Source organism: Bufo gargarizans, chromosome 5 (assembly GCF_014858855.1).
Source record: "Bufo gargarizans isolate SCDJY-AF-19 chromosome 5, ASM1485885v1, whole genome shotgun sequence".
Classification (NCBI taxonomy): Eukaryota; Metazoa; Chordata; class Amphibia; order Anura; family Bufonidae; genus Bufo; species Bufo gargarizans.
The window spans coordinates 134315173-134332209 of NC_058084.1; the positions used below are offsets into that span (position 1 = coordinate 134315173).

The window sequence follows — 17037 nt, forward strand, 5'->3', positions numbered from 1 at the left end:
CCATCTGCAAGATATCCTAAAAATGGCCAGGAAACTTTGCATGCACTTCAGCCACTCATACACCGCAAAGCAAACCCTCATTGAGCTGCAGCGGCAGAACGGCATCCCCCAACATAGGCTGATATGCGACGTTTCCACCTGTTGGAATTCCATCCTCCATATGTTGGACAGACTGTACGAACAGAGAAAGGTCATAAACGATTTCTTGATGATCCAAGCGGACAGGAGTACTCCTCTGTGTAACTTCGATGTCAGCCAGTGGCAGCTCATGCGTAACACCTGCCGTTTGCTCAAGCCCTTTGAGGAGGCCTCGTTATTTGTTAGTCGCAAGGACTACGGGATGAACAACGTCATTCTACTGCTTCATGTCCTTGAACAGATGCTGGTAAATCTGTCTGGTCAGGGGACTGTAGACGTGGTGCCTAGATCTCACGGCCACATGTGCCCTGTGGGGGCTGAACTGGAGCAGGAGGACATAAATGCACAAGCAATGTGTAGCAAAATGTGTGGTTTTTCTGCTCAGATGACAAGAGAGGAGCAGGAGCAGCCAGAAGAGCTACAGGGCGATGAGGAAGATGAGGCAGAGGACCCAGACACACCGTGGCAGTATGCAGTGGAGATGGAGCCAAGGAGTCCCTCCGAGTCACTTGCACAAATGGCCCGATGCATGCTCACTTGCTTGCGTAGTGACCACCGAATTGTCCTCATTCGGCAGAGGGATGACTTCTGGCTCTCCCCCTTGTTGGACCCTCGCTACCGGTCCAAAATGGGGGCCTTTTTTACACCAGCTGAGAGCTAGGACAAACTGAACTACTATAGAGACCTCTTATGTAGTCAGTTGGAAGCTCCCTATCTGCTCCATCGCCCCTCCTCTCACAGGTTTGAGGGCCCTCTGCGCTCACGTTCCTCTGCCATGGATGCTGTGGCAGAGTTACAGCTCCATCAGCAGCAACTGGAGTCTAGAGTCGCTGATGAGCAGCTTTCTTCACCCGCCTAGTGAAGAAACCACTCACCAGCAGCAGCAGCTAGACCTGGACCAGTACCTGAACCAGCAGGTGGTGGCATACTTGGACAATTCCCTGCCACCCTGACATTGAACATCCGCTGGACTACTGGGCACCCAAACTAGATTTGTGGCAGCAACTGGCAGAGTTTGCCCTGGAAAGGCTATCCTGCCCGGCCAGTAGTGTGGCATCATAGCGGGTGTTTAGTGCGGCGGGGGCCATAGTTACGCCAGGAAGAACTTGCCTGTCCACCCAAAATGTGTAGACTTCTCATGCTGTTCTCACCCTCCCCACTTCATGACTGGGCCACTATTTTGTCTTTCAGCCTGGCAGACATCATTTATTTGACCCTTCTTCTGATCTGTCAGAAGGAAGAAAAAATTTGATGCACAACGGATCCTGTCTGTGTAGCGGCTGTAAGTCCTGTATGGTCCCATCAGAATTGGCTTGTGATTTGGTAGCCAAAAGCAGGATGGGTACAAAACACGGAAGACATGCAAATATTCCATTCACGTGTCATCTCTGTTTTGGATCCACTCCTGTTTTTTTGGGCATTAGCAATACTGATGGATTACTGACCAAATGCTGACCGAGTAAAGGCAGATGCTCCACAGACAGGATCAGTTTTTTGGGGGTTATTGTTCTGACGGATCAGAGGAAGGGCAAAATAATCAGTGACGTCAACACAAACTTACTGCTGACACCCTTTCCACCCTGTCGGGGGGCTCTACTTGTATAAGCGTTTAATAGAACAGGTTCTATAGACATCTATGTGGAATCAGCTGACGATGGTGTAATGAGTGAGCTTCTTCTTGGCGCTAACATCGACCTGTAAGGCTGAGTTCATACTTGAGTTATTTGGTCAGTTTTGGCCCCGTGACTGTCCAAATAAGTGAAGTGTGCAGTGATTCTAAGAGCGACGCCTATCATCTGCATGTCATGCTGACTCACAGTATTATTTCACTACCACAGCAGACTCCCTTTGCGTGTTACTGCAAGGCACAGTGTTCTACACTACTATACAGGCTCTCTGCAGCCAGGAAATAGCCGTCTTTAATGCGATTAGCCGTGAATAAATTTGTATCGAACCAAATTTTTTCAAAAAATTTGCCGAACCGGCCGAATTGAATTTTAGAAAAATTTGCTCATCTCTAATTATAGTATAAGGTGCAGCTGAGACCATAAAATAATTAGTATACAACAGGGAAATAAGTAAAGGGGTGTTTCTTCTCTGTCATAACACTTGTAACAATTAGCAGTCTGTGGGGACTCCCAGTGAATTAACCTATGAACTGTATAAAAGGTTTATGAAAGGCATAATTGTGGTATTAGTGGTTGATGTGATGTGTTAGCACTGACTGTATCTCATATAATCTCTGCTCTTGTAATTTATATATGATTCACAGAAACTGATAGTACAGAATGTTATATGGTCCTTTATATAATGAGACTCATCTATGGATTCTTAATGAGACTGATGGCACTGCATTTCAATATTCACCGGCCATGAAAATAATTCTAGTGATTATATTGTCTGTATTTATTTTTCTCACGGTCCTTGGTAACACTCTGGTTATGGCAGCATTCATTGTAGATAAGAGGCTTAGAACTCGGAGCAACTTCTTTCTCCTGAATTTGGCCATCTGTGATTTTATTATTGGTAAGTGTCTCATGTTGCATGGTGATATTGCCTTATTCATCTTGTAACACAACGCAAGAAATTCTACAACTTTCTCATCTACTTTGTATTTCTGTTCCTCAAGACCTTTGCTGCCAGTGAATGGAAATATTTTTTTTACATACACAGGCCGAAAACACAGCACTACTGCTTCTCACAGCTGAGGGTTTGTGACAATGTTGAGTAAAATGTATCTAATCTGTTTTATTGCTTACAGAAATAGTCTGAAAAGTAGAGAGTGAGAATTTTCAGTATTTGCATGTATACAAAATTGTATTCAGAAGTCCTGAGGATTCGAAAGACAAATAATTTTACCCTTGTTATCCAGTGATCAAAGGGAATTTGTTCCGGCCGGTGGCGCAGCTCGATTCTGAACACTATTGCTTGTTCGTGCTCTCACTGGAGCGCTGTGTGACGTCACAAACTGAGCTACGGATCGACCTCTGTGTCATTCTGTTGGATCTGTAGCTCAGTTTGTGACATCCCACAGCACTATGGTGAGAGCACGAACGAGCAATAGTGGTCGGAATCGAGCTGCGCCAGCAGCTGGGGCAAGCTTGTAGACTAAGTATAGGGCTCTTTACACCACCCCTGCAAACAAGTGCTGATACCGGGAGAAGATAGATACGCTTGAGGACAAGACGCTGAAACGCAAGACAGGTAATACAGAGTCTGCTCTTAAACTAACTGTAAAGTTGCAAGAAAAAGTATGTGAACCCTTATGATTGCTGCACAAATTGGTCATAAAATGTGATCTGATCTTCATCGAAGTCACAACAATAGACAATCACAGTCTGCTTAAACTAATAACACACAAATAATTAAATGTTATCATGTTTTTATTGAACACACCATGTAAACATTCACAGTGCAGGTGGAAAAAGTATGTGAACCCTTGGATTTAATAACTGGTTGAACCTCCTTTGTCAGCAATAACTTCAACCAAATGTTTCATGTAGTTGCAGATCAGACGTGCACAACGGTCAGGAGTAAATCTTGACCATTCCTCTTTACAGAACTGTTTCAGTTCAGCAATATTCTTGGCATGTCTGGTGTGAATTGCTTTCTTGAGGTCATGCCACAGCATCTCAATCGGGTTGAGGTCAGGACTCTGACTGGGCCACTCCAGAAGGCGTATTTGCTTCTGTTTAATCCATTCTATTGTTGATACTTCTATGCTTTGGGTCGTTGTCCTGTTGCAACACCCATCTTCTGTTGAGCTTCAGCTGGTGGACAGATGGCCTTAAGTTCTCCTGCAAAATGTCTTGATAAACTTGGGAATTCATTTTTCCTTTGATGATAGAAATCCATCCAGGCCCTGATACAGCAAAGCAGCCCCAAACCATGATGCCCCCACCACCATACTTCACAGTTGGGATGAGGTTTTGATGTTGGTGTGCTGTGCCTCTTTTTCTCCACACAGTGTTGTGTGTTTCTTCCAACAACTCAACTTTGGTTTCATCAGTCCACAGAATATTTTGCCAGTACTGCTGTGGAACATCCAGATGCTCTTGTGCAAACTGTAAACGTGCAGCAGTTTTTTTTTTCGACAGCAGTGGCTTCCTCTGTGGTATCCGCCCATGAAATCCATTCTTGTTTAGTGTTTTACGTATCGTAAATTCGCTAACAGGGATGTTAGCATATGCCAGAGACTTTTGTAAGTCTTCAGCTGACACTCTAGGATTCTTCTTCACCTCATTGAGCAGTCTGCGCTGTGCTCTTGCAGTCATCTTTACAGGACGGCCACTCCTAGGGAGAGTAGCAGCAGTGCTGAACTTTCTCCATTTATAGACAATTTGTCTTACCATGGACTGATGAACAGCAAGGCTTTTGGAGATACTTTTATAACCCTTTCCAGCTTTATGCAAGTCAACAATTCTTAATCGTAGGTCTTCTGAGAGCTCTTTTGTGTGAGGCATCATTTATAACAGGCAATGCTTCTTGTGAAAAGCAAACCCAGAACTGGTGTGTGTTTTTTATAGGGCAGGGCAGCTGTAGCCAACACCTCCAATCTTATCTCATTGATTGACTGAGACCTCACTCCAATTAGCTCTTGGAGATGTCATTAGTCTAGGGGGTTCACATACTTTTTCCACCTGCACTGTGAATGTTTACATGGTGTGTTCAATAAAAACATGGTAACATTTAATTCTTTGTGTGTTATTAGTTTAAGCAGACTTTGATTGTCTATTGCTGTGACTTAGATGATTTTATGACCAATTTGTGCAGAAATCCATATCATTCCAAAGAGTTCACATACTTTTACTTGCAACTGTAACTGCACGTCAGCTCTCTCTGTTAACAGTACCATAGGGGGTGTGGATAGGTCGCCCGGGACCTGTTTAATTTAATTACAGTTTGTTTTATTATTGCATTAGTGGCGGTACTGCTGCGGATACAGAAAGTAGCGCCAGTGCATACAGAGTTTTCCAGTATATTTATATCTGTCTTCTCCAGTACACTCCTATATATAGGAAAACAATTGTCCCTTTTATAAAAAGACAAAATATTCAATAACTGTAAATGCCGGAAAAACAATGTCTGTACTTCATAATTTCACTTAATAAATGACCTTGACTGTATAATAAACTCAATCTGGAATTTTTGTCTATGCATGAGCATTATAATATATCTAGATCAATTTTATTCCTACATCAATGCACCTGATTGGAAGAAGAAATCAATTGCTTGATTGTTAATAAAAAGATATGTCCAATTTCATTCAAAAATCAGTGTGCATAATAGTTGATGTTAATAAACAACTTGGTCCAGATATATCTGATCAATGTTCATAATTCATATTATGTACATATTATCTTTCTTGTCCAGTGCAAGTGGTAATATAGTTGGTAGCTTAATCTGCTATTGCCACTGTACTCTGTATATTACAAACCGGATTCCAAAAAAGTTGGGGCACTATACAAATCGTGAATAAAAACTGAATGCAATGATGTGGAGGTGCCAACTTCTAATATTTTATTCAGAATAGAACATAAATCACAGAACAAAAGTTTAAACTGAGAAAATGTACCATTTTAAAGGGAAAAATATGTTGAATCAGAATTTCATGGTGTCAACAAATCCCCAAAAAGTTGGGACAAGGCCATTTTCACCACTGTGTGGCATCTCCCCTTCTTCTTACAACACTCAATAGACGTCTGGGGACCGAGGAGACCATTCTTGTCTAATACAGGCCTCTAACTGTTCAATCGTCTTGGGCCTTCTTTGTTGCACCTTCCTCTTTATGATGCGCCAAATGTTCTCTATAGGTGAAAGATCTGGACTGCAGACTGGCAATTTCAGTACCCGGAGCCTTCTCCTATGCAGCCATGATGTTGTGATTGATGCAGAATGTGGTCTGGCATTATCTTGTTGAAAAATGCAGGGTCTTCCCTGAAAGAGATGACGTCTGGATGGGAGCATATGTTGTTCTAGAACCTGAATATATTTTTCTGCATTGATGGTGCCTTTCCAGACATGCAAGCTGCCCATGCCACATGCACTCCCCATACCATCAGAGATGCAGGCTTCTGAACTGAGCGTTGATAACAACTCGGGTTGTCCTGGTCCTCTTTGGTCCGGATGACATGGCGTCCCAGATTTCCAAAAATAACTTCGAATCGTGACTCATCTGACCACAGAACAGTCTTCCATTTTGCCACACTCCATTTTAAATGATCCCTGGCCCAGTGAAAACGCCTGAGCTTGTGGATCTTGCTTAGAAATGGCTTCTTCTTTGCACTGTAGAGTTTCAGCTGGCAACGGCGGATGGCACGGTGGATTGTGTTCACTGACAATGGTTTCTGGAAGTATTCCTGAGCCCATTCTGTGATTTCTTTTACAGTAGCATTCCTGTTTGTGGTGCAGTGTCGTTTAAGGGCCCGGAGATCACGGGTATCCAGTATGGTTTTACGGCCTTGACCCTTACGCACAGAGATTGTTCCAGATTCTCTGAATCTTCGGATGATGTTATGCACAGTTGATGATGATAGATGCAAAGTCTTTGCAGTTTTTCGCTAGGTAACACCTTTCTGATATTGCTCCACTATCTTTCTGCGCAACATTGTGGGAATTGGTGATCCTCTACCCATCTTGGCTTCTGAGAGACACTGCCACTCTGAGAAGCTCTTTTTATACCCAATCATGTTGCCAATTGACCTAATTAGTGTTAATTGGTCTTCCAGCTCTTCGTTATGCTCAAATTTACTTTTTCCAGCCTCTTATTGCTACTTGTCTCAACTTTTTGGGGATTTGTTGACACCGTGAAAATTTGAATCAACGTATTTTTCCTTTAAAATGATACATTTACTCGGATTAAACGTTTGATCTGTCATCTACGTTCTATTACAAATAAAATATTGACATTTGCCATCTCCACATCATTGCATTCAGTTTTTATTCACAATTTGTTTAGTGTCCCAACTTTTTTGGAATCCGGTTTGTATATGCCGTTCTTTGTTATGAAATAAAATGTTACCACATTGTTTTTTCGGAATAGATCTTTTGTTTGAGCGGTATTGCACTCTAGGAACAGACCTCCTGACTCTCTGTATTATAGCTGATGCATACCCTTGTTCGGCGTCCCACGTGATCGGGCTGATTGTTGAGTCACCGATACAGCGTGCTTACCTTGGAATGCTTTAGGTCTTTTAGAAAGATTCAAAGGTTACGCTTATAGTTACCAATGTCCAATAACGGTTATGTCAGGGGTCTTTCTGGATTACTGTTGTACCATATGCGTTTCGGAGCAACAAGCTCCTTCCTCAGTGGCTCCTACTAGTAATCCTGATACTGGTACTATTTATACCCAGAAAACATGGGTGGAACAGGTTCATCTCTTGGATTTTACTAAGAAGTGAAATGGATCTTCACATTAATGGCCATATAATCACAATCTATACAAAAAAACTTACTCATAGTACATTATATAGATATCCTTATTAAAATCACATTTGCAATTCCTATTTGGTCTTGATATATATTAATAGTTGACACAATAAAGCTGTTCCATCTCAAATGGCATCACTTCATTAATTAATTCAGCTTATTCACTATTGTGACATACTTTCCTTTTTAATAAATAGACTATGGAGGCACCCAATAGTTTTGTCCCATTAAGGGACTTCCATCAATACAATTCATGTGAAAAAATGCATGTGTATCAACAAAAACGCATTATGAAAATATTTTTTTTTACCTCCTCTAGTCTTCGTGAACATATATACCACTTCTTATTGCTAAAATAAATAATTATATGGTATAATCCTATATATTAGAAAGAACATGAACTTGTAATTCCCTGTTGGGAGCTCTTCCCACCTCATTATTTTACTCTTATCTCCATATTCGTTTTATTCCCTATTGTTTTTCCTTCTATGTTTCTTTTCTACTTTTATGTTGCAGGTATGAATCTATCCGGACTGGTGAGCTTCAAGGGGAAGGGGCTTTTTATTAACAATCAAGCAATTGATTTCTTCTCCCAATCAGGTGCATTGATTTACAAATAAATTTGGAGTGGACATATAATAACAGCTCATGCATAGACTAAAAGTTCAGATTGAGTTTATTATACAATCATGGTCATTTATTAAGTAACATGAAATTATGAAGTACGGACATTGTTTGTGTGGCATTTACAGTTATTGAATATTTTGTATTTTTATAAAAGGGACAGTTGTTTTCCTATATATAGGAGTGTACTGGAGAAGACAGATATACAGTCAGGTCCAGAAATATTGGGACATTGACACAATTGTAACATTTTGGGCTCTATACACCACCACCATGGATTTGAAATGAAATGAACAAGATGTGCTTTAACTGCAGACCGTCAGCTTTATTTTGAAGGTACTTTCATCCAAATCAGGTGAACGGTGTAGGAATTACAACAGTTTGCATATGTGCCTCACAGTTGTTAAGAAACCAAAAGTAATGGGACAATTGGCTTCTCAGCTGTTCCATGGCCAGGTGTGTGTTATTCCCTCATTATCCCAATTACAATGAGCAGATAAAAAGTCCAGTGTTCATTTCAAGTGTGCTATTTGCATTTGGAATCTGTTGCTGTAAACTCTCAAGATGAGATCCAAAGAGCTGTCACTATCAGTGAAGCAAGCCATCATTAGGCTGAAAAAACAAAACAAACCCATCAGAGAGATAGCAAAAACATAAGGCATGGACCAAACTAATGTTTGGAACATTCTTAAAAAGAGGGAACGCACCGGTGAGCAACACCAAAAAACCCGGAAGACCACGGAAAACAACTGTGGTGGATGACCGAAGAATTCTTTCCCTGGTGAAGAAAACATCCTTCACAACAGTTGTCCAGATCAAGAACACTCTCCAGGAGGTAGGTGTATGTGTGTCAAAGTCAACAATCAAAAGAAGACTTCACCAGAGTGAATACAGAGGGTTCACCTCAAGATGTAAACCATTGGTGAGCCTCAAAAACAGGAAGGCCAGATTAGAGTTTGCCAAACGACATCTAAAAAAGCCTTCACAGTTCTGGAACAACATCCTATGGACAGATGAGACCAAGATCAAGCTAGTACCAGAGTGATGGGAAGAGAAGAGTATGGAGAAGGAAAGGAACTGCTCATGATCCTAAGCATACCACCTCATCAGTGAAGCATGGTGGTGGTAGTGTCATGGCGTAGGCATGTATGGCTGCCAATGGAACTGGTTCTCTTGTATTTATTGATGATGTGACTGCTGACAAAAGCAGCAGCATGAATTCTGAAGTGTTTCGGGCAATATTATCTGCTCATATTCAGCCAAATGCTTCAGAACTCATTGGACGGCGCTTCACAGTGCAGATGGACAATGACCCAAAGCATACTGCAAAAGCAACCAGAGAGTTTTTTAAGGGAAAGAAGTGGAATGTTATGCAATGGCCAAGTCAATTACCTGACCTGAATCCGATTAAGCATGCATTTCACTTGCTGAAGACAAAACTGAAGGGAAAATGCCCCAAGAACAAGCAGGAACTGAAGACAGTTGCAGTAGAGGCCTGGCAGAGCATCACCAGGGATGAAACCCAGCGTCTGGTGATGTCTATGCGTTCCAGACTTCAGGCTGTAATTGACTGCAAAGGATTTGCAACCAAGTATTAAAAAGTGAAAGTTTGATTTATGATTAGTATTCTGTCCCATTACTATTGGTTCCTTAACAAGTGGGAGGCACATATGCAAACTGTTGTAATTTCTACACCGTTCACCTGATTTGGATGTAAATACCCTCAAATTAAAGCTGACAGTCTGCAGTTAAAGCACATCTTGTTCGTTTAATTTCAAATCTATTGTGGTGGTGTATCGAGCCACAAATGTTAGAATTGTGTCGATGTCCCAATATTTATGGACCTGACTGTAAATATACATTGATAGATACAAATATTCTTTTATAGAGGATCCTCTTTGTTGACTTCATTATTATATGAATTGATAGGGTGTATACCTGTCTGCCTTAGACTATACATCTGCAGTTATCCACTGTCTCTATTGGGCCAGACAGGAAGACACAATATTATTTATAGATTTGTTTTATATTTTTTATTCAATTATATATTTCTAATTTTCTTACATCTTTGATATTTTGATATCTTTATATGTATGTGGATATAATAAATATATATTCATGATACATTCCCTGGTGATTGAGTGCCTGTTAGTATACCTACAATTCCAATTTTATATATACAGACTGAGGGTCAGTCTGAGAACAATGCACCTAAATCCAGAAACCAAAACGAGAGAGCCACTAGAGATATTTATCATATCCCTACTACAGTATATTGTGGAATATAGTGTTACTCCCCGATTTGGCATTATGGACATCTGGAACTGTATTGAGAACAAATGTAAAAAAGCTGAAATGTACAGTATATACTTGGAAAGCTGGACCCTACTACTATGTCTGATATATCAGCTAGGGGCGTGGCTGGCCAAGTATGTGAGCGGCTGTGCATGTATCGAGCTCCTGCGGTATCCCGGCCATTTATCCTGATTTAAAATTGCTAAACAGTCTATAAGATTGCTTACCCTGCAGAGCCCCTAGCTGAGAACAAGCGGGTACTTCTGGCCCCAGAATATTGACGGAGATTCGCTGCTATGACGAGGAGAATGGATGGGAGAAGCACTGACAAGGAGTCACAAGATGGCGCCCGCTCAGTCAGACCGCATTGCAGAGACCATGCGGCTGTTGTACAGTGGGTAAATATGCTAGATCAGCGACCCCTCTCAGTGTGAAATGGCCCAGAGATAAGGGTGAGCCCAGAGTACTGGAGCAAGGTATGGACTCAGAATGTGAGGGTGCAGAGGCTGTAGCTGGGAAGCATAACAAATATGAAGTCCTACAGCCAAATGAGGATGATACTGAATCGGAGGCCCAGTAATCTGATTATGAGGAGCCCACGCTTAAAGATGTCATGCAAGCAATCACTAAGTGTGTAAAATCGCTGAAAGCACTGACAATGCAAGTCGGGCAATAAAAGAGGATGTCTCCATAGTTCGCCAGGATTTTAGAAAGCTCGCTGAGCATACAACTGCCCTGGAAGAGAGAATGGGTGATGTGGAGGATGATATCTTACCCCTCAAGAGAAATAACACAGCACATGAGAGAAAGCTGAAATTACTTGCGGCTAAACAAGACGATCTGGAGAACCGTCTTAGAAGGAACAATGTAAGATTGGTGGGAGTACCAGAAAAGGTGGAACAGGGTAACCCCACAGAATTCTTTGAATCCTGGATAAAAGACAAGTTTGGCGCTGAGACTCAAACTCCACTTTTTGCGCTCGAACGTGCCCATAGGGTACCTACCCGACATCATCGTGACATCATCCTTAGAAAGGCCAGAGAATTGCTAGAACTTTCCTTGAATGGGCACAAGGTGTCATTATTTCGTGACTACTCCATAGAAGTGCAGAAAAAAAGAGCAAAGTCTCTGGAAGTGAAACATCGCTTGAGGGAATATAGAGTCTCCTATTCGATAATGTACCCAGCGAAACTCAGAATAGTTGTCCTGGGATCCACGAGCTTCTTTGAGGATCCAAATGAAGCTTCAAGATGGCTGGACAGACACGACAGACAATTACGCGAAGATAGGCAGCCACCAGATTGAAGCTGCACCGACAGATATGCTCGCAAGTATATGGGTCCTAATTAGAGCCATTGTGTGCCTGAAGCTTCATGTATTGAAGCTAATTTAGGTACTATATATGTTATGCTTTCTGAGTGTTCTTATCAAAGCGTACTTTATATTTATAATGGTCAATAGGGGTATTGCACTGTTTATTATATGTATACAAGCTGTAATTAATAACCGGGAGAGGAGCAGGAGGATGTGTTGCAAACGGTCCAAGTAGGGTTAACAGTACAGTTTTTGTTGTGGGTTGCTGATATATCAGCTAGACCAATGGTCGATATATTTAGAGATTTAGAGAATATATTACATAGACAACTCAGAGAAAAACGGGAGATCAAATCACTTAACCAGTATCTGGAAAGTGGAATGATACCTAAAGGTTTAATGTTGGTGAAAAATCCAGCATAGAGAATTGAGCGCTTTTCTAAATAAACAGTCATATTAGTAGAAATAATAATCAAAAGGAGATCAGAGATTTTAGAAGAGACAGTGAGTCAAATTGGTAAAATTAAATACATAGTAGATGAATATAATGAATGGCAACAACGTATCTACAAGGGGTTAGATAAATTAGAACCAGAAATTATGATTAAAAAAGCAAAAAAAATGAGATATAACAACAAAAAAGATTATAAAAATGGAAAGTAGGATATGGAGAAAACACAATTAGATATTTCAGGCAATAAAGAAACTGACAAGAATAAGAATAAAATAAAAATTCTATATAATATTCCAGTAACAAACCGTTTTGAATCACTCACCAATGTGCATTTTTTAGACAGAACACCACCGCACCATCGATCAAAAAATTGGCAGACACATCCACAATCAATGGAGAAAAGACATCAAAGATCACCATTACCAACACACAGGTACAATTTGCGACACAGACGCCACGAACAAAGACATGTGATGAACACATCACCTAGTCCGATCACAAAGACTGATACACTCACAGGACATACCACAGACCATTCTACACAAACGACAACACAAAAAGACACGTAGGGGAGGACGAGGGAGAAACACCCAGAAGATATCGGACACGGCACTAATGGAAGATGTGGTTATTAATTTGAGTAAAACCATCTTGACAGAATCTCAAAATAAATTGTTAAATAAAGGTTTAAAATTTTCACCCACTATAGGTATAGATAGGTTTAAAAACGAATATGGATCCTCAAAAATATATACACACAGAATTAAGATATAAATCTGAAAAATATCTAAAACAAGAAATTGGGCAAGAAATAGTAATATTTTAAAAATGTGTAGAGTCGGTTATTCAAAAATTAGGAAATAAAAATCTTTCAAATAATTTATCTAGACGGGAGATCCAGGCTATTAAACAATTACAGAAAACAGAAAATATAACAATCAGACCTGCAGACATTTGTCTGATAATGATACATATAGTTCTCTGAAAAAAGATCCAACACAGGAGTATTTAAAAGAACTTACCAAATATTGTAAAAAAGGACTCGATAAAGGAATTGGATAAAGAATACACATATATATAATGAAGACACAACAGAGAATACTGGTATTTAATTGTATCCCGCAAATTACACTAAAATCATATAAATTCACCTGGAAAACCTATTATCTCTGGCATAGGATCAATTTCTTCAAATTTATCTCAATACATAGATAGGTTGTTGCAACCAATAGTCAAAAAAGATACCACATTGGAAAAGCTACAAATAGAAGACCCACTGGATTTTAGGTACAATGGATGTAAACTCATTATATACAATCATTGACCACACACAAGGTGTAAATGCATTGAAAAATAGACTAAAGCACAGTGGTAAAATACATGAAGATCAATTTATAGCAGAGGGGGTACAATAAATTCTATGTCATACCTACTTTTATTATGGATCTGATTTTTATTTACAGACTTGGGGGACTGCCATGGGCACCAAGTTTGCCCCCAGTTATGCCAACCTTTTTATGGCACATTGGGAAGATGAGGTCATCACTCCCAGACTGGGGGAGAGCCTGGTGCTCTGGCACCGCTTTATAGACGATATTATGTTTATTTGGCAGGAACCAGAAGAGGATTTACACAAATTCATACAAGATATTAACATTAATGAAAGGAATTAACTTTCACTACAAATAACAGCAGAGAAGAGGTGGATTTCTTGGATATAACTATTTAGAGACAAAATCATAGTTTGGTTTGTAAGACTTATCAAAAACCAGTTAATAGAAATAGCTATATATTGTTTTTAAGCTGCCATCTACGAAGATGGATGATTAATATATGAACCAGCCAATTTAGAAGATTAAAAAGGAATTGCATGACAGATGATCAGTTTGAAAAGGAGGCACAACAGTTGAGTGAACAATTCCGAATAAAAGATTATCCTCCATAAGTAATTGATACATCTTTAAAGGGTTTCTACCACTTCGTTTGTACACATTTAGCTTTCAGACACTAGCGATCCGCTAGTGTCTGCTGTACAATAGAATCTTAATCTAATCATTTTCTGTTCAGCCATTTCGCCAAAAAAAGCACTTTTATATATATGCTAATGAGCCTCTAGGTGCTATGTGGGTGTCTTTTCAGCACCTAGAGGCTCCGTCTACCTTCATATAATGCCGCCCAGTGCGTCCCTCCAGCCCGCCCATCTCCGAATGAATGCGATCCTCCCTCTGCTTTAGCCGTCTGAAATATCGCGCCTGCGCCGTCTGTCTCGGCATTCGGCGCAGGCGCAGTGAATGTCTGACCGCTCCCTGCACAGACATCTTCACTGCGCCTGCTCCGATTATGTCAGAGTGCTCCGAGGAACAGATGGCGCAGTGGAAATGTCTGAGCAGGGAGCGGTCAGACATTCACTGCGCCTGCGCTGAATGCCGCGAGATTTCAGACGGCTAAAGTAGAGGGAGGATCGCATTCATTCGGAGATGGGCGGGCTGGAGGGACGCGCTGGGCGGCATTATATGAAGGTAGACGGAGCCTCTAGGTGCTGAAAAGACGCCCGCATAGCACCTAGAGGCTCATTAGCATATATATAAAAGTGCTTTTTTTTGCGAAATGGCTGAACAGAAAACGATTAGATTAAGATTCTATTGTACAGCAGACACTAGCGGATCGCTAGTGTCTGAAAGCTAAATGTGTGCAAACAAAGTGGTAGAAACCCTTTAAATAAGGTTAGAACTGTGGAAAGGGAAACCTTTTTCATAGAAACTACAAAAGAGAAAGAGGAGGATGCTCTAAGAATAATTCTACCCTTTAACCCCTTAGATAGTAATAACTCCAAAAATAGTAATTACTTTACATTCCCCATATGTCTACTTCATGTTTGGATCATTTTAAAAATGACATTTTATTCTTTGGGGACGTTAGTAGGCTTAGAAGTTTAGAAGCAAATCTTGAAATTTTTTGGAAAATTTATAAAACCCACTTTTTAAGGACCAGTTCAGGTCTGAAGTCACTTTGTGAGGCTTACATAACTGAAACCACCCACAAATTACCCCATTTTAGAAACTAAACCCCTCAAGGTATACAAAACTGATTTTACAAACTTTGTTAACCCTTTAGGCGTTCTACAAGAATTTATGGAAAATGGAGATGAAATTTCAGAATTTCACTTTTTTTGGCACTTTTTGGGATTTTACATTTTAATCCATTTTTTCCAATAGCAAAGTAAGGGTTAAACAGCCAACTAAAACTCAATATTTATTACCCTAATTCTGCGGTTTACAGAAACACCCCACATGTGATCGTAAGCTGCACACGACAGGGCGCAGTAGGAAAGGAACGCCATATGGTTTTCGGAAGGCAAATTTACCTGAACTGGTTTTTAGATGCCATGTCCCATTTGAAGCCCCACTGATGCACCCCTACAGTAGAAACTCAAAAAAGTGACCACATTTTGGAAACTACAGAATAAGGTGCCAGTTTTATTGGCACTATTTTGGGGTACATATGATTTTTATTACTCTATATTGCGTTTTTTGTGAGGCAAGGTAACCAAAAATGGATGTTTTGGCACCGTTTTTATTTTTTATTTTTACAGAGTTTACCTAAGGGATTAGGTCATGTGACTTTTTTATAGAGCAGATTGTTACGCACGTCGCAATACCTAGTATGTCTACTTTTTCTTATTTATTTAAGTTTTACACAATAATAGCATTTTTGAAACCGAAATAATGATATTTTAGTGTCTCCATAGTCTGAGAGCCATAGCTTTTTATTTTTTGACCAATTCTCTTAGGTAGGGTCTCATTTTTTGCAGGATGAGGTGACGGTCTGAATTGATCACTTGCTGTTGCAATTTTTGTGATGTAATGTGACAAAAATGTTTTTTTTTTTTTTTTACAGTGTTCACCTGAGGGGTTAGATCATGTGATATTTTTTAGAGCTGGTTGTTACGGATGTGGCAATACCTAATATGCATATTTTTGTATGTATTTCACTTTAGCACAATAATAGCAGTTTTGAAACAAAAAAAATGATGTTTCAGTGTCTCCATGTTTCCAGGATTCTTTAGATGTGGGATATGTAGTAACTTCTTCTCCCAAGAAGACCTCTACGGTGCACTCTACAAGGAACCCTTTTTATCTAGAAATGAAAGATAACTTAACATGTAATTTGACAGATGTAATATACATGATACAATGTCCATGTAATAAACAATGTATTGGTAGAATTAAACATACATTAAAAAAGAGAATATCGGAACATATTAATAACATCAAAAATGGGTTTGAACAGCACTCCCTATTAAAACATTATAAAGAATTTCATAATAAAGATCCATCGACACTTACCTCTATAGCTTTGGAAAAAGTGAGAAAACAATGGAGGGGAGGAGATCATATAACATCTATGTCAAGAAGGGAATCTAGGAGAATGTTAGAGTTCGATGCCTTGATTCCAAATGGTCTGAATGCAGAAATGGAACTCTTTGGATTCTTATAGAACTGGGATGGGTGCCCTTCATGGACGCGACATTGCGGTCAAGCTGATTACCAGCACCTCGATCTCGCCTCCGTGGGAGGCCCCGATCCCCAACCTTCTTAACTTCCCCTTGAAGCTCACCAGTTCAGATAAGATCATACCTCCAACCAGGGGCATTGCTAGGTTAAAACATTCAGGGGCTGGGCCCCAGATGTTTTGTCCCAGGCCCCGAATGTCCTGCCTGCCAGACAGATACAACTGTATTGCCGTCCTCAGGTCATGTGACATCACAGGTCATGTGATCA

At 40.2% G+C, this 17037-nt stretch overlaps 1 protein-coding gene across 1 annotated transcript in view; it reads left to right on the plus strand.

The window, feature by feature from the left end:
• The first annotated feature begins 2510 nt into the window (after positions 1-2510).
• The window catches only part of LOC122939345 (histamine H3 receptor-like), a 30187-nt gene continuing 15660 nt past the window's right edge, over positions 2511-17037 (plus strand). Inside the window, exon 1 of the mRNA XM_044295412.1 lies at positions 2511-2664. Within this exon, the coding sequence (XP_044151347.1) occupies positions 2511-2664 (154 nt within the window). The remainder of the gene's footprint in view (positions 2665-17037) is intronic.